Source organism: Toxorhynchites rutilus, chromosome 1 (assembly GCF_029784135.1).
Source record: "Toxorhynchites rutilus septentrionalis strain SRP chromosome 1, ASM2978413v1, whole genome shotgun sequence".
Lineage (NCBI taxonomy): Eukaryota > Metazoa > Arthropoda > Insecta > Diptera > Culicidae > Toxorhynchites > Toxorhynchites rutilus.
Window position 1 is genome coordinate 74,116,032 of NC_073744.1, and position 23,539 is coordinate 74,139,570.

The following is a 23,539-nucleotide window of genomic DNA, read 5'->3' on the forward strand; positions in this document are numbered from 1 at the left end:
GCCTATACAAAATGTTTACCATCTCGATAAAACACCCTATGCCAAATATCAGCTCAATCGTACTTAAGGGAGAGTGGGGCAAAGCGGTCAAACTTTGAGTTTTTTGGAAATCGAAAAATCACCCAAGGGGGGAGTAAAGGTAATCGGGGTTTTCGAGAAAAAATTTTTGTTGCCGAATGTCTTTAAATTGAATGAAACGTCAACGATCTAGTGTCATCTCGAAAAATTGTTTTTTTTTCCAAAATCGACACTGCGACTTTTTTTTTCGGAGTACGAGACGAAACATATGGTTTTAAGTGCCAATAAAAATAATTATCTCGATTTTTCATTCGGAACTTGCTGCGAAACGTTGATTTGCACGATATTATACCCTATGCAAAATATTAGCTCATTCGAACTTCATTTATTAGTGTTGCAGACGTTAAAATTTGAGTTTTTTGAAAACCGAAAAATCACCGGAAATCGGTGTTTTTTTAAAAAAAATTCTGATGTCAAATGTCTTAAAATTGCATGACACATCGAGATTTACATTTATCTCAAAAAATTTTTTTTTCGTGAAAAAACTTTTCAGATGGAAACGACCAAGCGGCAAAAAAATATTTTTTTTTACAAAATTTTTTTTTCGAGATAACAGCAAATCTTGACGGGTAATGCAATTTTAAGACATTTGGACCAACAATTTTTTTTTAAAACCCCGATTTTCGGTGATCTTTCATTTTTTCAATAAAACTCAAATTTTTACGTCTGTGACATTAATAAAGGAGGTTCGAATGAGCTAATGCTTTGCAAAGGGTATATTATTGTGCACATCAACATTTCGCAGCAAGTTCCGAATGAAAAATCGAGATAACTATTTTTATTGGTATCCAAAACCATACTTTCGTCTTATTTTTCGATTTTCAAAAAACTCAAACTTTGACCGCTTTGCGCCACTTTCCCTTAAGTCCCATTGAGCTAATATTTGACATAGGGTGTTTTTCGAGGTGGTGAACATTTTTTATGAGGTAACTTTTTGAAATTAGAGATGACTATTTTCATTGGCACCCTTATGTAGGTATATTTTTTACTGCCTACCCAACTATCTGTGTTTGACGAGATACAGGGAAACTTCGATATAACGTACCCTCGTTATAACGTACATTTTACCTCGATATAACGTACACATTAAGTCCAAAAAATATTTTTTTGAAGATCTTTTTCGGAAAGAACAATAAATTATCTGTATTTTGATACTAAAGCTTGTATTGTAATTTCGAAATACAACTTTAAGACAAATAAAACTGTTTTGTGATTCCGGATTCTAAATGAATCGAAACTTCAATCAACAGAACGATGGACACATCATGAGAAAAGTTGGCTTCGTCTTCTTATTGATTTTATTCATCAACCTTACTCAAACAGTAACACAATAAAGTAATATAAGCTACGTTTCAGAGTTCTTTATTATGCTTCAATATAACGTACAATTCGATATAACTTACAATTTTGAAAGTAAAATGTACGTTATATCGAAGTTATCCTGTAATTTATTTTTTCTTATTTTTGCATTTTGGCTTCTGAAAGGATTTGTAGCACACTCTCAGAATGAATTGAAGTTTGTTGGGGGTTATTATGTTATTTTAATTATTTTCTTAAATTATTTTCATTGAGTTAAGTTTCTTTTTTTCAATCTAGATTGTTTTTGGACAGTCCGAAACATTTTTGCTCTTTTTCATCAATAGATATAAAAAAATGACAACATCTTCAAAAAGTTTTTAGTTTGTTTTATTTGTGCTTTGTACTTAAATGTTTCTAGATGATGAGGATGATGTCAATTATAGCGGCTTGAATTTCTTCAGTTATTCTACTGTACCCTTTGAAAATGACAATCTTGAATCTTAAAAGGTATTATTTTGCTAGTTAAATAGCTGCTGAGCTCGTGATGATGTATCGTCAATGACGATTTTTTCAGATTTCTCGAATTAAAAGTCCGCGTCAGCGAAACACATTCTGGTGTGCATATATGTATGTGGGTACAATATTGTGGTACAAGATCATTTGTGGCGATTCCGTCAGGATTCTGGATTTAGACGCTTCATTACAATACCTTAAAATGTGGCTCATTCAACAAAATGAATTATCGGTGCGAAATCCCAAATCAGCTTCTTTATTCTACGATCGATATATCGTCTGTATCTAAAAGTATATAATTTTAGTGATTGTAACAGATGCGTAAACATCTTCAATATCTTCAATCGATGTTTGCAAACATATTTGCGATCTGTCGAGTAATGGATATGTTGCTTCTTATTCATACAGCGCGGACTCGATTATAAACAGTGTTCGATTTCTTTTCACTGTATATAATCGAATTCTTTATTATAATCGAGTCAAAAAAAAAATTATAGACGATCATATTTGATGATAAAATTCCTTCTACGCATATGTTCGAATTCCAACAATGACAGAGTTATTGAACGTTGTCTCTGTTTCGGGCCTTGCTCGCCTTAAACTGGCTCTAATTCCAACATTATGCTACCAAGAACAATTCTGTTGCTTCCCTTTGAAAGATAAGAAAATTTTATACCGGATACAGTTGTCAAACTTCCATATTAGTGGATTTAAGTAGCATTTAATAAGTGAAAAACTTCAATGTTTGTGGGTTTTAAGGTGTTATTCCTAATTTTATTCATAAAATACATAATAATCATGAATATTTCCATCAACCAAATTAAAGTTCTCCAATCGCTATACCATTTGTTCTTTAACAGCCAACTTCTATCTTTTTAATTTCGCTGCAATATCATTTTAAGCAATGGTGAATTATGAACTAAAATCGACCAAAATCACGATTTTTACATCACGGTACTCGTAACAACCAATTACCTTTTACTTTAACGTTGACCCATTTCATTTCGTCTTGAAATAAGAAGAATTTCATGCCAACTCGACTGACCGTTGGCAGCACCATCTCAGATAGCAGTGAAACGTTGTGAGTGTAAAGACATGGGTCATTCAAGCAACTTTGCATACTTGAAATATTCGACTACTTTTTGGAAAAACAAATTTTTTCCTCATTTTTTAATAAAAATGTTTAACTTAAATACTATGATACCTACAAAATTCTATCCTACAAGTCGTCCATACATCGGAATATGAGCACTTTTACAGGGAAAAAGTTTAGTTAACAACAACTTTTTCATGTTTTCTTTGACAAAAATTCAACTAATCCTAATTTTTAGTTTTAGAGTTTATTAAGATATGAACTTTTGTCGAAGACATCATCTTTCTATCTTTTATAGTTTTTGGAATATAAGTCTATTTTGTATGAAGACTCCTGAAAAAAATAATGTTTTGCTCGTAACATTTTTGTGTGTAAATTCTCACGTTTGACATGTTTTTGACAGTAGAGAAATGTTAGCAGAGCATGTAAAATACGATAATTTATACATGAAAATGTAACGAATTGAACATTAATAGCATTTTTTCAACGAAAAAAATTAAAAAGTTGTTGTTCGGAAAACTTGTAAATGTGCCCATCTTCCGGTCTATGAGTGACTTGTTGGAAATTCTAAGGGCTATTTATATCTATTTTTTCAGAATTTTAAAAATACATGTTTTCGAGAAAAATGAATTATAACTTTCAAAATATTTTTTTTTCAATGAAATTTTTTCCCAAAATTTGTATTTTTCAATGAAAACCCAAATAATTTCCTACATTTCATTCTCCCACCAACTTTTCGTAGATCTCATAGTTTTTAAATTAAGATGATTCGAAAAAAGTTGAAAAAACTCAAAATTTAAGAAAAAATGCCTCAAAAAATCTATCAGACCTAACAAATTTTAGTCACAGAATGAAATGTAGGAAATTATTTGGGATTTCATTAAAAATATTTTTTTTTGGAAAAAAAATTTAATTGAAAAAAAAATATTTTTTTTTAAAAATCGTTTATTTTTACAGTCTCAGTTACATTAGTTTAAAGGAGCCGAATTCTTCAATATATTTTTTAAAACTATACATATACAATTTTCCTAACACTATGGTTAGTAAGGTGGAAAACCGATTACTCGCGGTTTACTCGAGTTTAGAAGGGTGACATATTCTTTCAGGAAAGGGATTGGATGTAAGGGAATTGTTACAATGTTGATGATCACACTCAATTCTTAAATCTATTCGTATATCTATTGTATATTTATATTTCAACTTATTTTACTGTTTATACCAAGGGGGGCAATCGCTCGCAATGGATGAAAAGGAGGGTATAAAGACATAGGGACAATCACACACGAAGATCGATAGCTTTAAGGAAAACATATATTTGGGTCATGTAATCAAGGTCTAACCGAGCCAACACATCTCTCACCGGCACATTGGGCTGTCTTCCTCGGGCCCGAAGGAAGTTTTCTAAATTCGATCTGGCGACAAGATACACCTCGCACGTCCAAACAACATGCTCGATGTCGTGGTAACCTTGACCACAGACGCAGAGATTGTTGCTGGCAAGATTGAAACGAAAGAGTAGCGCATCTAACGAACAGTGATTGGACATGAGTCGGGAGAAGGTGCGAATAAAGTCCCGACTAAAAAAATATTTTGAAAATTCAAATTCATTTTTTCGAGAACATGTTTTTAAAATTCTGAAAAAATAGATATAAACAGCCCTCAAAGTTTCCAACAAGTTTAACATACATCGGACGATGGGCACATTTACACGGAAAAAGTTTTACGAACAACAACTTTTTCATGTTTTCCTTTGAAAAAATGCTATTAATGTTCAATTCGTTACATTTTTATGTATAAATTATCGCATTTTACATGCTCTGCCAACTTTTCTTTATCTAAAAATGTCAAATGTCTCTATAAAAAATGTCAAGAACATTAAGTGGTACAGTTTGAGCTTGAGCTTGTAAGTATTTCCCTAATTCCTTTGTGAACGATTTAGAAATTTGAGTACACCACCTCAGTTAGTGACTAATATGAAATGAAAAAACGGGCATACAACGGGGAAATAAAGGTCTATTTATTAGATAAAATTATGATTTGTCTTCGGATGGTGGTGGGGCACATTCGGACATCGTTCACGGGACACATTCGGACACTGTTTAATACCTCATAAAATTTGTGTCAAATGATGGTTCGAAAATACAAAAAGAAAACCGATAGAACCAGCATCAACGAAGATGAGATGGCAAGAGCTATCGAACGAGTTTCGAATAGAACCTTTTCATGATTCTAGCTCACAGGTGGTCCAACTGGGTCCATTGTCTTTGCTAATTCCCCAACTAACGGTTGCATAACACGAAAACTGTTTCTCAATATTCTGGAACATTTGAAATATGCAGCAAAAAGCAACGTAATCGAATCAATTTCAAAATATCAAAAATCAGTCAAAAAGTCATTGCACATTGGAAACAAATAAATATTTCCGAAAAAATTGCACAATTCATGTATCTTTTCCACCTTATGTCACAAATCGCTTACAACCGCTGGATGTTTCGGTTATGGGCCCTTTCAAGTAAAAGCTCTCAGTTTCCCAGAACGATTGGCTACTCAACCATCCTGGAAGAATTATTTCTATACACGACCTTTCAGCTATAGTTGCATCGGTTTATAATGCCTCTTTCAATCTGAGTAATATCCTAGCTGGATTCAAATCCATTCTCAAGAATGTTTTTTTCGGACAAGGATTTTGAATGCTCAAATAATTTCACCTACTGCAGCGGAGGTAGCAACTGACTCATCGGGTAATACAATAGTGCTGCAAAACATTGCGTCTACAACACAAAAACTTCACCGCGGAAAACCACAACTCGTAAACGGATGAAAGCAAAATCACGAATTTATGGTAAACAAAAAAATGCAGAATATGCTGGAAATAGAAGGAAACGGAAGTAATTGTTGATAAACATAAAATTTTAATTTTATTTTTCGTTGTCCGAAAGTGCCCCAGGACTTCCGAAACTGCCCCACACATGGGGTTCATTCGGACAAAAAGGCAATTTTCAAAAATTTGAATAAACCATTCGTAATCGCATCAACGCACACCTCTAACATGCTCATATGATACATTGATATTCAAATGACAACCAGGATGAATTCAGGATTTTTTTTAAGTTTACAAAAAATATTAAAAATCAAGGAAAAAAAGTGTACGAATGTGCCCCCTCTCCCCTACACAAAAATGTTCATACAAAAATGACTCATATTCCAAAAAATATATAAAGGATTGAAATTTGATGTCTTGGACAAAAGTTCATATTTTAATAAGATCTAAAACTTTGTCAAAAACACTATATCGCTATCTTGATGTTAAACAAAAGAAGGATTTCAAAACAAATTTTCGAACTGTATATAATCGAGTCTAAAATTGTATATAATCGAATACGACCTATATTTGGTATATATCTCTCAAAAACTAAAGGAAAACACATCTCTGTTTTTTTATATTTAATGTAAAAACAGCTTTCAAGAAAAAATATTCAAAAAATATCGCTCTTGATTCCAAGACCATGTAAACAATGAAATACAAATACAAATAATAATTATGGAAACAAAATCCATTTTTACGTAAGTGTAATATTCAATCTGATAGGTCGATTAACTGAATCGGTTCAATAGTTCATTAGTTATGTTTTTTTTTAAAAAGGCACTTCTGAAAAAAGGAGAAAATGTTGATTTTTCAGATCAAAACTATCACTTATCATAAAAAAACAGAGAAACACTATATCGGTTTGGCGTGGAATGGCTGTACAAACAAAACCGCTAAGAGTCACTCATAGCGTGGAGCAGATGAAACTTATGGGTCAACCTAATATAACCGAGAATTCTTGGAAAATTCAGATACTTGCGCGAATGAGAATATTCTTTTTTGGTGCACCCAGTGAATTAACCAAGCGTGGAACGACGCCTGTTCATTGGATATCCGAGCTGAACCTAACGACGGAGAGCACGACTAATGACTGCATACAGTTTTGAACTGTACATATCATTTCCTTCTCGCAATCGTGGACCACCGCTGCACAGACAAGGACAATAATAGCGGAGGTGATAGATACATAAAGAATTACAAACATCATCATTCGGCACTTGCGAGTGGAGATAAGGGCAAGCACTAAAACGAGAGAGGTTTTGTTTCTAACTGGGTTGGTGTTGCTAGTAACACTTTGCGATCTACATGAATGCAAATTGTGTCGTAAGTGAACTGCTGTTGTCGGTGGTTCTATTGCATGACACACGAAAATTAATTTTGTTTGCGGCGTACGAATGACAGTAAAATTAATGTTTGCTAGGAATTTCTAGCTAGCAGCGTATTTTTCAGCCATTCCATGCCAACCCGATATAGTGGTTCTCAGATTTTCGAGAAATGTGGTAGTTTTGTTTCATATCACAAAATGTTAGACCTGTATTTTTTTATATCTTCTCATTATGGTACTCATTTCCACTTTAGAGTGGTCCAAAAAATCAATTTTCCCCCTGTTTTCCAAAAAAATGACTTTTTTAAAATTCATAACTATTGAACTATTGAACCGATTCAGATGATCGACATATAAAAAAAAATAAAAAATTGAACGAAGACTAAGAGCAAGTTAATTTTGAAAAATCATGACTTCAAAACGAAAAAAAAATCTCTGATTTTTGAATATGTAATGTAGAAGACCTTCAGCTTCAAATGAAAATAACTAATTGGCTTTAATTTAATATATCTCAATCATCTGACTTGGTCCAGTAGTTCAAAAGTGATAAATTTTTGAAAAAAAAGTCATTTTTGAAAAAATGTGTCGCGAATGACAGGCATAGAAGAATATAAACTTATAACGCAGAAAGCGATCATGGCGTTTTGGTTCGCATGCTATCCGATTCTTTAAGTGTTAACCGGAACATAGTTCTCTCGTTCTCGTTTGTGTCATGAGTCGTTGCATGTAACAACAAAAAAATATCACTGGGTGAAATGATTTCTGCAAGATCATCTTTGAACAAACGAGAGTGAGTTATTCAGTGAAACGTTCACTTGGCAAACACTGCATTTGACGATTCTTTTCTAATTATACAGATACAGGATCAATTTCGCGAATATCGATTGGACTTACAACGTTTATCACGATGTCTTTATGGGAATTCAATTTTACGAATTTTCTCGTTGGTGGCACCATTGAGGGAATGGTGTATCCTTCGATGTTGATAGCTCAGATAATCGGTAAATCAGGAACTTTGGTCTTGAGGGATGCCATTAGATGTGGCACAGGAAAATTTAAATACTTGGAAAAACGCAGGATGATTTCAGGATGAACAAACGGATTATTTCTAAAACGATCTGGATGGTTTATTCGCGATATTATACGGTTAAAGGTTGGATTCGGGATGAAAAAAAATGTTTTTCCTATGGATCGATTTCTACGCTTTCACACATTTGTTCGTATGCGTTCATGCTGTGCTTGAACGTGCTTCTGAACTGATCAGCTTGTTCACCAGATCAAAACCCTACAAAGAACTTATGAGGAGTTTTCGTACCCCCACTTTTGCATGTTTTACGTATATTTTTTTTACTTAGTTTATACATTGATGTTGAAACATTTCCGAGATCTCCACTCAGAAGGTGCGTTAAACTTTGGTACCGAAAATTGTCTTTCAGGAATTAGCCTAACCATACACATAATTCAATTAGCTAACATTGCTTAAACCCCAAAAAGGCGTTTCCGTTTCATTCCGTTTCTCGAAATGGCAAAACAGGATCAAACAACGCCCCGGGAAGCGTGTTCACAAAGGAAGAAATACGCCGCGATTGAGGGAACCTTGGGCAACGCGCTTATAAACAACAAATGAGGGAGAGAGAGTGAAAACAAAAGTAAGAGAACACGTTGAACATTTAATGACTATAATTAAATTGCAAATAAATATGTGAAAAGAACACACTGCACAGCAGAGATTAAAATTATTTACCTTACCTTTCATTTCCCTGTGTTATTCGCGCCGGTCTCGTTCTTCGGCACTACGAGGGCAGAGTGTTGTCGGACGAGTTCTCCAGAGATCGGAGCGAATCCTTAGTGCGCTCCGTTTCTATTTGTATAAATACAGTCGCACACAAAGTGACACAAACACATTCGAACAAGGTGTCTAATTCGTTTTTTTTTTCTTTTGCTTTTCCTTGCAGCCATCCAGTTGTTTATCCGATAAAGAGGAGGATGAAATTTACGGCTTCGGCTACGGTGTGTTTGCCCCAAGGGTTGGCAGAACGACTCTGCAGCAACAGCAACAGCAGCAGTCTCAACCAAACTCTCAGCAACAGCAACAACAATCACAAAATTCCACCAATGTACCTGCGAACAGTGCTGCCACACAGCAAAGGTAAGTCCTAGGTTCTTGTGCGAACTCATCACATCGGAGTAGTTGGAAAGGGAGCGTTGGGGGACCAATTTTCCATCAATTTTCTATTTGTTTAAATTCAATATTTAACTTGTCCTTCAGAGGAAGCTTTCGAGCCACCGATACGCACCTAATTAAGTATGTGAAAATAGCCGGAAATGATTGACAGTCGCGTCGGTTGCGGAAGTTGGTTTAAACGAATTTGAGGCTGGGTTAAAAAGTCGACAAATAAATGTTCAATTAAGCTACCAATTGGTTATTAACGCGCGGGATTCGGAGCTACCCGCATGAATCGCGTGGCGAAATGCGGGGGGAAAGGTGGTCGCGTGACGGTCGGTTCATCGGATATTAATGTTTCTGATGTTGTTCTGATACAAGGCCGGGTGCGTCGGAAACAGTATCGATTAGATTTCAATGAATTAATCATACTTTACTGCCCGCCCATGTTTCACCCCGACGGGATGTGATTGTTTATTGCTGCGGGATGGAAAAGAGGCGACGAAAATGTGGCGTTTGTATTTTTGAGTATTCGCCTGGGTGTTACAAACCTTGGATATGGGTCGCTATTTTTTGCACACACCTATCGACCTGTTGGCGTTGAATGTTGAATTTCGTGTAGCCCTTCGTATTAATATTTGATGCTGTTGGCCACTTTGTTGAAATGATGCCATTTCTGGAGCCACTCTCGAACCAAAAACGCGCGTAAATAATCAACAAGTACCGAATGTTTTACATCGGGTTCATCCAACGAAAAGAAAAAAAAAACATTGATCTCACTTTCCTAGGAGTGGAATGGAATGGAATACATTGGGCGCAATCGATCCTATCGAAAAAATAAGCGGTACTCGTTTCGAATGTTTATTGCTTTCTCCGACGCTATTTGCATTAATTTCGAGCGTCATCCTTCACCACTCCCACGGCTTGTCGAGGGTTTCATTGCCGTTGTCCGAGCGAGAGCAAAAAGGAGAAAAAAAATCCTAGCGTTGAAAACTCGTTCCATCCCCGTCTCACGTGGCTCAAATGATTTTATCGCATGTTAAGTGATTCATTAGGCACTTTTCACCGCCCGACAGCCAATCGATATAATATTTCAATTATTTTTAGAAAGGTTTTGCCATCGGTGGCAGTCGCGATTGCTTACCTCCCGCTCTCCCCAAAACCATCGGCTAGTTGAGTTTTCATCGCGAATGTTATTTCTTGTTCTAACTGTTTTTCATTCACCGGTTCGTGTTTTCTCTCATGTTTCTTATTGCCCTTTTTTGGTTTCATTGCAGCTGTCTCAGTCCACGTTCGGCGTATTTTTACGAGTTTCCACCTGCAGGTAAGTGATTTGATTACAGCGCGAAACAAACCCCTCTTGGTTTAAATATTGGGCTTTTTTGGTGTGTTGTGTCGAATAAATGCTAATTGTCGAAGGAAAATATAATTTATCATTGATATTTTAATATCAATGTTAAAATCGATACCGAGCAAGGAGAGCAAAAATGTGACTTGGAATCTCAGAACGAAAGGTGAAGAACGATAATTCGGATTCGGAATTTGTATCTGTGGGTTTGAATTTGAAATATCTAGTATGGAATCTTAGATTGGCATCTAATTCAAAGTTTTGAAATCAATTTGGTTCCATTTGCTTGATTAGTTCTCGAGTTATGCAGAAATGTGTGTTTCATTTGTATGGTAGCCACCCACTTAGAGATGGGGAGAAGTGTCGATCCACCATAGAATCATTTATTGTCCCCTAAAAGCTTCACATGCCAGATTTGGTTCCATTTGCTTGATTAGTTCTCGAGTTATGCAGACCCCACCCCCTTAGAGAGAGGGGAGGAGTGTCGAATCATTATAGAAATAATTTTTGCCCCCTAAGACCTCCACATGCCAAATTTGGTCACATTTGCTTGATTTGTTTCCGAGTTATGCAGAAATTTTGTGTTTCATTTGTATGGCAGATTCCCATTAGAGAGGAGGGAGGAGTGTCGAATCATCGTATGAACATTTCTTGCCCTTCAAAACCTCCACTTGCCAAATTTGGCTCCATTTGCTTGATTAGTTTCCGAGTTATGCAGGAATTTGTGTTTCATTTGTTTGGTAGCCACCCACTTAGAGATGGGGAGAAGCGTCGAAGTGTTTGCTTGATTAGTTCTCGAGTTATGCACCCCTTTTTCGATAACGCGTTTTAAACGGCGAACAAAATTCTTCATGCACTCTAACATTACCACTTCGATGCTGTTGAAAATCCGAGTTATTTCTTCGAGAAATGTTGAAGTTCTTACTATAAGAGGACAAAGTTTCATTAAGGCTTCGGTTGCTCGAGTAATACGATTTCACTAAAAATACACGTTCTTATAAATTGTACATCTTGACACTAAAAACCATTCGATCAGACTGAACGAGTAGCCGAATATTATCGTCCCGAAGTGGAGAATGCAGTGTTACCATCAACGGAGCGAAACATTTTTTTTTATAAGGTGCTATTCCATTTTTTTGCGTTAGCGTTTAATCTGAAAGACCCTGTATAAAATTGAAATTTTGAGATATTAAATCTGGGATCTGAAATTGGTATCCTAAATATTCCAATCCGACATTGGAGTTATAATCTCCAATCCAAATCTTCAATCTGAGACCTCAATTTTAATCTTCATTCTGTACTTAGAACCCTACAATGAATTCGATATTTCGAATCAACATCTGGAAACGATAGTCTGTATTTTGAGATCTGAAATGTCAAGTATGTTTCTGGGATTTTAATCTGGAATCATTATTTGGAATCCGAAATATGAAGCTGGCATCTCAACCAGTTCTGAATCTTGAATCTCGCATTAGAAATTTATCTGAATCTAGAATCTGTAACCTGAAACATAGAAACCTGATCCTGGAATTAGAATGAATGTATCTGAATCTTGATAAGAAAAAAAAGTTCTCTCTGAAATAGAGAACTGAATCAGCGAACCCAAATTTAAAGTGATACACAAAATCTCACTGAATTCAAAATCAGAACTATGAATTTGAAATTCGTTCGGAACTTCAATCACAATTTGGGATTCAATAAAAGACTCTAAATTTGGGATCTGAATCTCAAATCGAAACAGAGAATACAAAGTTCATCAAGAATCCCAAATTTAATCCGAAGCTCCAATTTAGCTAACACAATCTGTAAACGAGAGTCCGAAGTTGCGGCTCTGAAACTTCCAATTTGAATCCAAAACTCGATTCGGAAACCATATCTAAATTGTAAATCTTCATCTAAACCCCGAATCGAATTTGGAATCGAGAAGCGGGAAACTGGATCCGAACAAGAATCGGAATGTAAATTCGACTCGGAGATCTTTATCAGGACGCGGAGTGAATCTCTAAATCTCTTAATCTTTGAATCTTAGTCTATACTCTGAAATATGGAATTGAGCTTACAATCAGACTTTCATAAATGATTGTGAATACTAATCTTCAAAACGAAACTAGAATCTGTTGTCTAGCTTATAATTTGTCATCTGTTATTTTGAATTTTAAATTTGGAATATTTCATCTGAAATCTGAATCTAAAAACTCAAATCTGAAACCAGAATCTGTAATTTGGAATTTGTGATTTGAAATATGTAATGTGGAGTCTGGAATTTGAATTTTGGAATTTCGATCTGGAGCGATCCCAATCTTAATCTGAATCGGAATTGGAATCGAAATCAAAATCAATATCGGAATCACAATCGTAATCGGAAACGGAATCGGAATCTGGAATCTGGAATCTGATAATGGAATCTGTGTTTGAAATATGTTTGAATCTGTATCCGTAGTTTTGTATATTTGAATCTGGAACCTGAACCTTTAAATCCTGAATCTGGAATTAGAATGAAAGTATCTGAATCTTAATCGGAACCACTAAAATAGAACACTGAAGCTGCGAATTCGAATTTAAAGTAGTACACAAAATCAAAACCTCATTAAAAACTTGGAATTTGAATCTAACATTTCATTTGAATTCAAAATAAGAACTATGAATTTTTAAATTTCAAATCTAGAATCTGAATCATGCAATCATGAACCTAAAACGGGAATTAAGTCTCGTTCGGAGTTTAAAGCAAGCAGTTTAAATCGCATCCAGATTCTAAAATTTGACTCTGGAATCTGAGCATGAATTTGAATATTAAATTTGAATTTATGAATATTTAGTCTAAGTATTAGCTAAAATGGAGAATTGATATCTGAATTCTGAGAGATTAATAAAGACAATGGATCTCGACTATGACTTAAGGATGAAAATATTGAATCCAGACCTCATCTGGAACCTGGAATTTGAATTTTACATTTCATATGAATTCAAAATCAGAAACTACAACATCGAATCTGAAATTTGGGATGCAGAAAATGGATTTGATGTGTTCAGACTGTGATTTTGAATCTAGAATCTGGAGTCTTGGATATGGAATCTGGAATCATAATAATCCGGACGCTAGTAGTCTGAGATCTAAGTCAAACCGGTAAATTTAAGTCTGAATCCAATATCGGAATAAAGAATCTTTATCTCATAAAGATACCCTTAAATTTATTTCGTTCTTCCTCTCTGAATTCGGAATTGATAGTCTGGAATCACACTTGAATCACAATCTAAATCAAAATACCAATCTAGGATCTGCATCAAGGCTCTGATTCTGATATCTTCTTTAATTTGAGACATAACGTTTTAATATTATCCGAAATTGGAATTTTTAATCTACAGCCTGGAATCTGGAAATTTGATATTTGAAATTTGAAATCTTGAACATTTGAACCGGAATCTGGAATGCTGGTTATGAAACCGATACCTTAATTTTAAACCGGAAAATATAATCAAAATTTCATCCAGAATTCGAAGTTTTAATCTGTTGATTGTTGCCCGGAATCCAAAATCTGTATCTTGAGTCTAAGTCCGAAATTTGAATCTGAATCAAAATCTGGAACTGGGATCTGTGATAACAAATTGGAACCTGAAAACTAAGTCCGAACTTGAAGCTGTATATAGATCTGAGTGCGAATCTCAATATGAATTTCCATTTTGGAACATAGTGTCCAAATCGCATCCAGCATCTGGAAGATGTTTCTGGGACCTAAACAAAAATTGGAATCAAAAACTTGAATTTACAAATATCTAATCTTAGTCTTAGGCTGATGAATTCGGATATGAATTTGGGATTTGTGATATGGAGATTGAAATCTGAATCCTTCGTCTTTTTCTGTGCTATAGAGAAGGACCATGGGTCGCGATTGCCAGCTGGGAATGGGATCTTAGAATCCAGATCGTATCTGAATCCAAATTTTGAATTTCATATTTCATCTGAATTCAACTTCAGAAATCGAAATAACGAATTTGAAATCAGAACTTTATAATGAAGAGCCTGTGATGAAAACATAGATCTTGAAGTGACCAATCTCATTCTGAGATCTGAGTCTGATACGTAAATCAGAAATCTGAATCTGGTTTCAATCTTTCAATCTATCAATTTTTCAATATTGCAATCCTTCAACCTTTCAATCCTCAATCTTTGAATCTTTGAATCTTTGAATCTTTGAATCTTTGAATCTTTGAATCTTTGAATCTTTGAATCTTTGAATCTTTGAATCTTTGAATCTTTGAATCTTTGAATCTTTGAATCTTTGAATCTTTGAATCTTTGAATCTTTGAATCTTTCAATCTATCAATCATTCAATCATTCAATCTTTCAATCTTTTAATCTTTCAATCATTCAATCCTTCAATCTTTCAATCTTTCAATCTTTCAATCTTTCAATCTTTCAATCTTTCAATCTTTCAATCTTTCAATCTTTCAATCTTTCAATCTTTCAATCTTTCAATCTTTCAATCTTTCAATCTTTCAATCTAAATCTGGAATCTGGAGCATTTTTTTTTCAGTGTTTCCCAGGCCCTGATATCCTGACAAACACTCAATTTTGTCTGATTTTTTAGAAATGATCTTGATTTCTCCTGATTTTTGTACGTTCTACTTTATCAGATTAAAACATATCCGCAAAAAACTGGGATAAATGTCAGTTTTCCTAATTGAATAGGGGAATTGTCATAATAGCTTTTCTGTCCGCCCGTGTATAATGCTTACATTTAATCAAATTCGCCTGATACAAAGTTGTGTCTATTTTTTTTATCAATACGTGTGATGTATGAGCAGATCGTTTGAATAAACTTTTTAGAGTGAAAATCAAGAATAATTTTCAATACGCACAAATTTTCGGGGCTTTTCAGCATAGTACTGGATAATTTTCTGAAACCAGAATTTCTGACGAATTTAAGAAATAATAATGAGATTAAGTTTGAGGACCCACATTGACTTGTATGATGTGTACAAGCGGCCGCGATGTTGTTGATGAAGGAATACGTTTCAGAGTGTAATATATTACAAGATATTACTCAAGAGAAACATTTTGAATTCAAAGTCAACATGATAAGATGTTGTATTATATAACAGATTGAAAATACCGGTTAAACTATAGTAATTATATCTATAATCGAAACAAATAACATAAAAAAAGCTCAACAATTCATTAACTGCTGATTTGCTTTCTTCATTCGGGAGTAAAGATTCATTCCAAAGTATGGAAGAAAGAAATTCTGAATATGGATTTTTTTTTGCATTTCACTGTATGTTATTGGGAAAAAATATAGACGATCAAAAGATACCTGTAAAATACTTTTGATGGCAAAAAACTTCAACTCTATGGCCAGCTTAAAAAATAAGAGAAAACAAACATGTTCTGAAAGAATAGTATTTTTAAGCTGCATGAAAGATGGTTAAAGATTGTAGAACTAAATAATTAGAATGTAGAATATAGAATATAGAATTAAAATGAATAAATGTAAGTGTGCCTATAAAAAATATGCTTTTGTTTTCCCATAAAACAGCACGAACTTTCTCGACAACCCAATATGATCCATCCTGATTTCATCCTGATTTTCACTTTCATTCTTCCTGATTTCTGAAAATTATAGTTGGCAATCCTGATCTTGAGTTTCGATTTAGGACGTTGGGTTTCAGATATTTTGGGTCTTTTGCATTTTTGATTTTTTTCATTTGTTGGGTTTTTCAAGTTTGTTTTCAAGATGTTTTGGATTATTTGTTTAAATTTTATAGATTTAGATTTTCTTTTTTCCGTTTTTTGGGATTTTTTTTTCGTTGTTTAATTTTTTTTCTTTTTTTTTGTTTCCTGGGCTGTGTTTTTAATTTTTTTAGTTTTTAAATATTTTTCATTTTTGAATTTTGATGGAACTTTTGTTTTTTTTGGCAGACTTATCTCACTTCTTAACTAGGCGAACCTAGCCAGAATTTTCACCTGCCCCCGGGCTTCTGAATGCCAAAGGGGGACTAGGCTCTGCGGAATGCACGTATCTGCATGCTCGTGCTGTTTCAGTCCTGACCGAGAAATTGTCGGACAATCGCGCAGGTACTAAGGATGACCGACTTTTGGATGCCGGCCAATTCCTTCTCCATATTCAACACCTTTAGCGCTTCCAGAAGTGTCTTCGGGACAATTCCAGTTCCAGAGAGAACGACTGGAACAATTCTTGGGACCTCCCTTAGCCCCCACAGTTCCTTGAGCTCCACGGCCAATGGTCGGTACTTGCAGATTTTGCGACCGTGGGTCTCCTCCAGATTCTGGTTCAGTGGAATAGCGACATCGATGATGGTGACTTTGCGGTCGCTCTTGTCGTAAACCATTATATCTGGCCGGTTGTGGTGGATCGAGAGGTCGGTCAGAACAGTGCGATCCCAGTACAGCTTGAAACGGTCATTTTCCAGGACAGGTGCAGGCAGGTACCGGTAGTTTGGTACGTTGTCTTCCAGTAGAGCACATTGGAGCGCCAGTTGTCGATGAACAATACGGGCCACGTTGTTGTGGCGCTCGGTGTAGGCTGCGTTGGCCAAAACGGGACAGCCTCCCATAATGTGCTCTATGTTTTCACCTGGTTGATGACACATCCGGCAAATGTCATCAACGTCTTGATGCCAGACGTACCGCCTGCAGTTTCTCGTCGGCATTATCCTGTCCTGGATGGCTATCATGTCGGCTTCTACTACTGAAGAGAGTTCACCACGCGTTAGCCACAGATTAGATGCGGCCTTGTCGACGTGTGGCCGGTCCAGTTGATGGGGGTGGGCACCATGCACTGCCTTCTGCTTCCAAGCTGCAATCTTCTCCTCCACTGTCTGCAGATTGCAGTTGAGTTGGTACTCCGCTTGCGCCAAGTGCAGAGCGCTGTATCCTCTGTCGGCGGCGCAGACAGCCCGGTATAGCGCGTTTTGGTTGGCGCGTTCTGCGAAGTACTCGCGCAGTTGTCGTACCTGGGCAACACACAGTGCAGATATGTCGACTATTCCAAGTCCCCCTTCTTTGCGTGGCAGTGAAACTCTCTCCAGTGCCGATTGAGGATGGTGCATTCCGGCCTCTTTAAATGCTTTCCTCATCCTCCTCTCAAGGTCCTCTAGGTCAGTTTTGCTCCATTTGACTACACCAAAACTGAAGGTCAGCAGGGGAACCGCGAATGTGTTGATCGCGCGTACCTTGTTCCCCGCGTTGAGGAAAGTCCTCAGGACACAGTTCACTCGACTCAAGAACTTGTCTCGCAGCTCCGTCTTGATGTCGGAGTGGCGAATCCCGGTGAGCTGTCGGAATCCAAGATATTTATAGGATTCGCCACGAACCATGTCTCTTATGAACTCGCCGTCATAGACCTCGTAACCTCCGGATTCGGTAAGCTGCCCTTTCAGCAGATGGACACAGCGGCACTTGTCGAGGCCGAACTCCATGCAAATGTCCCTGCTTATGTCTTCGACAACCCGGATAGCTACACCTAGACGCTGACGTGAATCAGCGTAGACCTTGAGATCATCCATGTAGAAGGTATGGGTCACTTCTTCGTGGGCGCCGTCGCCATACCTTATTTTATAGCCATGACCGTTTCTATTGAGCGTCCTACTGAGGGGGTTCAATGCCAGACAAAACCAAAGCGGGCTGAAAGAGTCGCCTTGGAATATCCCCCTCTTTATCTGCAGCGTTCTAGACTGCAACACATTTTCCCCATCACTGAGGTGCAGAGACGTACTCCACTGCCTCATCGCATGCTGCAGGAACCTAACGACGAAGGGATCAATTTTGTAGAGCTCCAATACCCGGACGAGAAACGAGTGAGGTATGGAGTCATAAGCCTTCCTGTAATCGATATAGGCCATGCTTAGGTTCCGCTGGTTATAAACCGCCTGGCCGACTATGGCTGCGTCGATGATGGCCTGGTCTTTGCAGCCATGCGTATTTTTCCTGCATCCTTTCTGCTCTTCTGCGATGATGTGATGCTGTTCGCAGTGAGCAGAAACTTTGGCGGTAATTATGCTGCTCAGTATTTTGTACAGACTCGATAGGCACGTTATCGGTCTGTACTTTGATGGGTTCAATGTGTTGCTGTCTTTCGGGAGGAGGAAGGTGACGCCACGGGTGGCGAATTCAGGAAGGTTGTGTGGGTCACGTAGCACCTTGTTGAAGCACTCAGCTATCTTTGGATGTGCGACGGTCAGCTTCTTGTGCCAGAAGTTCTGAACACCATCGGGGCCCGGTGCTGCCCAGTTCCTCAGGTACCGCGAGGCTTCGCGGACATCGTTCTCTCCGACGATGATAGCTGGCATCTCTCCAATTTCACCACAACTCTCCTCCTCCCGTCTTAACCACATTTGCCCGTCGCGATGTTCTACTGGGGTCTCCCAAATACCAGCCCAGAAGTTCGTCACATCGCTAATATCTGGCAAACCTTCGCGGTAGTCGGGCTTCTCGTCGCTAATGTGGTCGTAGAACGCTTTCTCGTTATCTCTGAACATCCGATTTTGTTCCTGGCGCTTTGCAGAGTCAGAGTAACGTTTCAGCCGTTTTGTAAGGACGCTCAATTGCTGTACCAGTGTGTCGAGTTTTTCCGTCAGCTGGTGAGCTCCCAGCTGGCGAAGTTCAGTAGGCCGCACGATCACAGCAACTTGGCGACATAATTTCACCGATCTGCTGCCTCTTTTGTACGCCATCAGTCTTCCAATTGCGGCGCGCTTGTTTAGGATCCGTTGCTCCAATCTCCTTCGCCATGGAGGCTCACGCCTTTCACGGAGATGTTGGAGCAGTCCGCCTCTTGGCCTAATACGGTATCCTAAACTTTTGGCGGTCGCCACAGCAGCACAGTAAACTTTCAGTTGCAGCTCCTCCATGTTCTCAGCATCAACCAAGTGCAGCGGAAGAACGTGCTCGTTCATGAGCTTTACTGCACTTGTCAGCCTGCGGGAATGCTGCAACTTCGGGATCCTGGGGCGCGACAATGGGTCTGTGTCGCGGAACTGTGAGATCGCCTCGTCGTAGTGGAAGACCAGATCGCGTAGTAGTTGTTGATCTGGCTGTGGGTCTTCCGGCTCAGGGGGTTGTTGTACTGTGGCCTCCACTGGTGCTGATTCGCGTGCCCCACTCGCGAATGAATTGCTCAGCCGTACTGAACTTCGTCTCGACACATCGCTTGCTCTGTTGTTCCTGGAGCTTATTTCTCTCTGCACCTGCTGCTTGATCTCGTCGATTTGCGTTTGGGAGAGCATGTTGTTGCGTACTATCGCTCTACGCCTCGCGTTCATCGCGTTCTGATCAAGCCTCCCAACGAACTCTGGATACGCTTCCTCGAACATTGTTAGTATTCGAGGGCGACCACTCATGTCCGTCTCCAAAGCAGTGCAGATGTAATAGGCGCGGATCACGAATTCATTCATTTCGTGTGTCCACATGATCCGGCGTCTAGTGGTACCCACGAGTGTGGACGACTGCCGTCTGGCAGTCACAACACGCCTCGTAGGCGCAGCGTTTCTTGGGTGATGTCGATGGCTGCTGTTTCCGTGTGGCGGTAGCTCTTCGGGTTGAACCCGGCTGGTGGCCCGCTCTTGCACATCGCCCTCCAGCCGCTGGCCGCTCGCTCTTACGCCCGTTCCAGGACCAGCTCCAGTTCGGGGACCCTCCTCGGGTGATCGCATTCTAATTATTCTTCGTGATCGTAGCTCCATTTTATTGGGTGTATCTCCTTTGCCCGGGAGACAGCGGGTTGGCAAGGCCTCCATGACCCGGGAGGCCTTCCCCGGGAGAGATATAGCGAGAGATATAGGAGAGATATAGATTTTTTAGTTTTTTATTTTTTATTTCTTTATATTTTTAATATTTTTAATTTTATTTTCTTGAAAGGATTTTTGGGATTTGTTGATCCCGTGGATATATTAAATTCTTTAAACTGTTAATTTTGTCTTGTTTTTTGTGTTCTTATTTCCTGTGTATATTTTAGATCTCATAAATTATTAATTTTGTTTTGTTTTCTCTTTTTTTTGCATGTTTAATTTTTTTGGAAAAAAAATCTAAATTATAAATTTTTTTTAGATGATCTGAATTTTTTTTGGAATTATCGGATTTTTATGTTTTTTTTAGGATTTTCTGAATGTTTTTTTTATTTTTTATTAAATTCTTGAATTTCGTTAGACTGATAATTTAAGCTCTCTATTCATTTTTACTTTTGAGATATTTTGGGTATTTTGTGTCTTTTTAAAAAATTTTCAAACCTTTTATTTTTTCTTGATTGCTAAATTTTCTGGATTTTTGGATTTTGCTGAAATTGTTGGGTTTTTTTTGGTACTTTCTAGTTTGTTTTTGATTTTTTGGTTTTGTTTTTAATACTTTGGATTGGATTATTATTTTTTTGAATCTGTAATCTGCAATTTGCTTCTGAATTGGAATATCACATCTGGTATGTAGGGGAACTGCGGGTAATACGGACAGTGGGAGTGATATGGACAGGTGCTGGATTTGTAGAGGTTCAATTTGAATTTCAGATTTCTGTTAATGAGAACACCTTCTACATGTTATTCTATAATATTTAAACCACCCTATGGCAATGAATACTGATCAAAAGTGGAAAAGGGAAAAAAAACAAAAATCATAGATGATTCCGCGTGTGGATGTAATTTTAGCTGCTTCGATATTAAGCATTTTGAGTGGTTTAATGTGAGCTAACAGACAAGCGATATTAGGTATGTACGGAAAAGTAAATGTATTTTTGAGTGAAAAATTCAAATTATTGAAATAATTGTACTGGTGGGGTAAAACGGACAGTTGCCATTGAGAGTGAGATAGACTGTGAAAAGTCTGTTCAATCTATTCCTAAGGAATGCCCTGCGTCCATAAACGAAATTCAAATCGCCTAATGTGAACTGTTTAGAAGCTGACTGGAACCAAAAGCAAAATAGTCGAGGGTCTGTCCGTTTATACTGCTGAAAAGCACGATATCACTTCTAGGTGTATTAATTCGGTTTTTTTTATCATTTAACGGACATTCGTGATGAGTTCAGACCTTGGGTGAATAAAATTATTCCTCTCGCGATCGATAAACCACTACGCTTCATATATTACAAACCTGTCCATATTACCCCCCTTACATGTTCATATTACTCCCATCGAAAAAATTTTTGTACTTTTCGGTCTGTTTTAATTTCAGTAAAAAACATTGAAAAACACTTTTTTATAAAATATTTGGCCAATTTGGTAGTAAAACAGTATATTGAATTGCAAGAAACTGCATCAAATTTTTGGGAAACATTAGTTTCTAAAGATACATGCAGACATGCCGTTTTACCCCCACCTCCCCTAACCCAAATGTTAGAATCTGTTACTTCAAACAGGTACTGGAATCTAAACGAAACTGAATTTGAATCTTTATCTAAAAAAAATATGTTAAACTAGCTGACCCGGTGAACTTCGTCCGACCCATAATTGCTATTTTCGTTTAAATAACTTCGGACACTCAAGTTCCCACAGAAATTATTTTTCTGTACGTGATCTATATTCATGGTGTATAATTTCTTTTGACGTGGGACTACGTCTAACCGGAATATATGGGGGGTAAAATGAAAACCTAAACCCAGAACATGCAGGAAAAAATGAAAGATTCCGAATGCTTATAACTCGAACATTTCTTACTGGATCGGAAAGATGTTTGCATCAATTGATAGAGAATATTTCTACGCGTCTATTGAAAATAATAAAATGTTATTTTTCATTAGATAAACAATAACTGACTGTAAACTGTAAAATATTAAGCTTTATCTAAACGTCCTAACTGCCTCGTTTCGATCGGTCCGATTTACGGTTTCCCCAACACAGCCATCAAAACTAAGCAACCTTGGGGAAATCGACATTGCAAATACATGAAAGTAGGGGGTTTTCGTTCTTACCGAAATGTGTCCCCTAACACAGACTTCAAAACCAAGCAGCGTTGGAGAAATCGGCATCGCAAACACATGAAAGCAGGGGGAGTGTTTGTTCCCACCAAAATATGTTCCCTATCAGAGATTTCAAAACTAAGATGTCTGGAGGAAATCGGCTTTGCAAATTCATGCAAGTCGGGGGTATTTTTCTTCCGACTGAAATGTGTTTCCCTAACACAGCCTTCAAATCCATGGAGCGTCGGGAAATTGACATTGCAAATTCATGCAAGTCGGGGGCATTTTTGTTCCGACTGGAATGCGTTTCCCTAACACAGCCTTCAAATCCATGGAGCGTCGGGAAATTGACATTGCAAATTCATGCAAGTCGGGGGCATTTTTGTTCCGACTGGAATGCGTTTCCCTAACACAGCCTTCAAATCCATGGAGCGTGAGGAAATTGGCATTACAGATACTTGCAAGTCGGGGGTATTTTTGTTCCGACTGAAGTAGACTTCAAAATCTAGGTGTCTGGGGAAATTGGCATTACAAGTTCATGCAGGTTGGGGGGCATTTTTGTTCCGACTGAAATGTTTTTCCCTAACACAGACTTCAGAACCAAGGTTTCTGGGGAATTGTGTTTGCCTAACACAGACTTCAAATCCAAGGTTTCTGGGGAAATCTGCTTTGCAAATAAATGCAAACCGCGGGTACTTTTGCACTCGCTTGCCTATGTGTTTCCCTAACACGGTCTTCTAAACTTAGGAACCTGGAAAAATGGTGCAGACACTAGAGGCGAATGAACTTTCAGGTTTCAAGCAAACTCACGATTCGAGAAGTGCGTACACTTGAGAGATGCAAACTTCAGAGGCAAATGTAAAATAAAATAATCGTTTAATTATTTTTTCCGTTCACATATTTCGTCCGTAAAAGGACTGTCATTTAATTTACTTGTAATGAAGAACATAATCTAT

At 37.5% G+C, this 23,539-nt stretch overlaps 1 protein-coding gene across 6 annotated transcripts in view; it reads left to right on the forward strand.

The window, feature by feature from the left end:
• The window catches only part of LOC129762854 (uncharacterized), a 565,660-nt gene that overhangs the window by 440,684 nt on the left and 101,437 nt on the right, over nt 1-23,539 (forward strand). For all 6 annotated transcript variants that reach the window (XR_008740727.1, XR_008740728.1, XM_055761417.1 and 3 more), the window contains 2 exons: nt 9,129-9,322; nt 10,615-10,661. Coding sequence is in view for 4 of the 6 variants with exons in the window: in XM_055761417.1 (XP_055617392.1) it covers nt 9,129-9,322; nt 10,615-10,661 (241 nt within the window). In the remaining 2 variants the exon portion in view is untranslated. The remainder of the gene's footprint in view (nt 1-9,128; nt 9,323-10,614; nt 10,662-23,539) is intronic.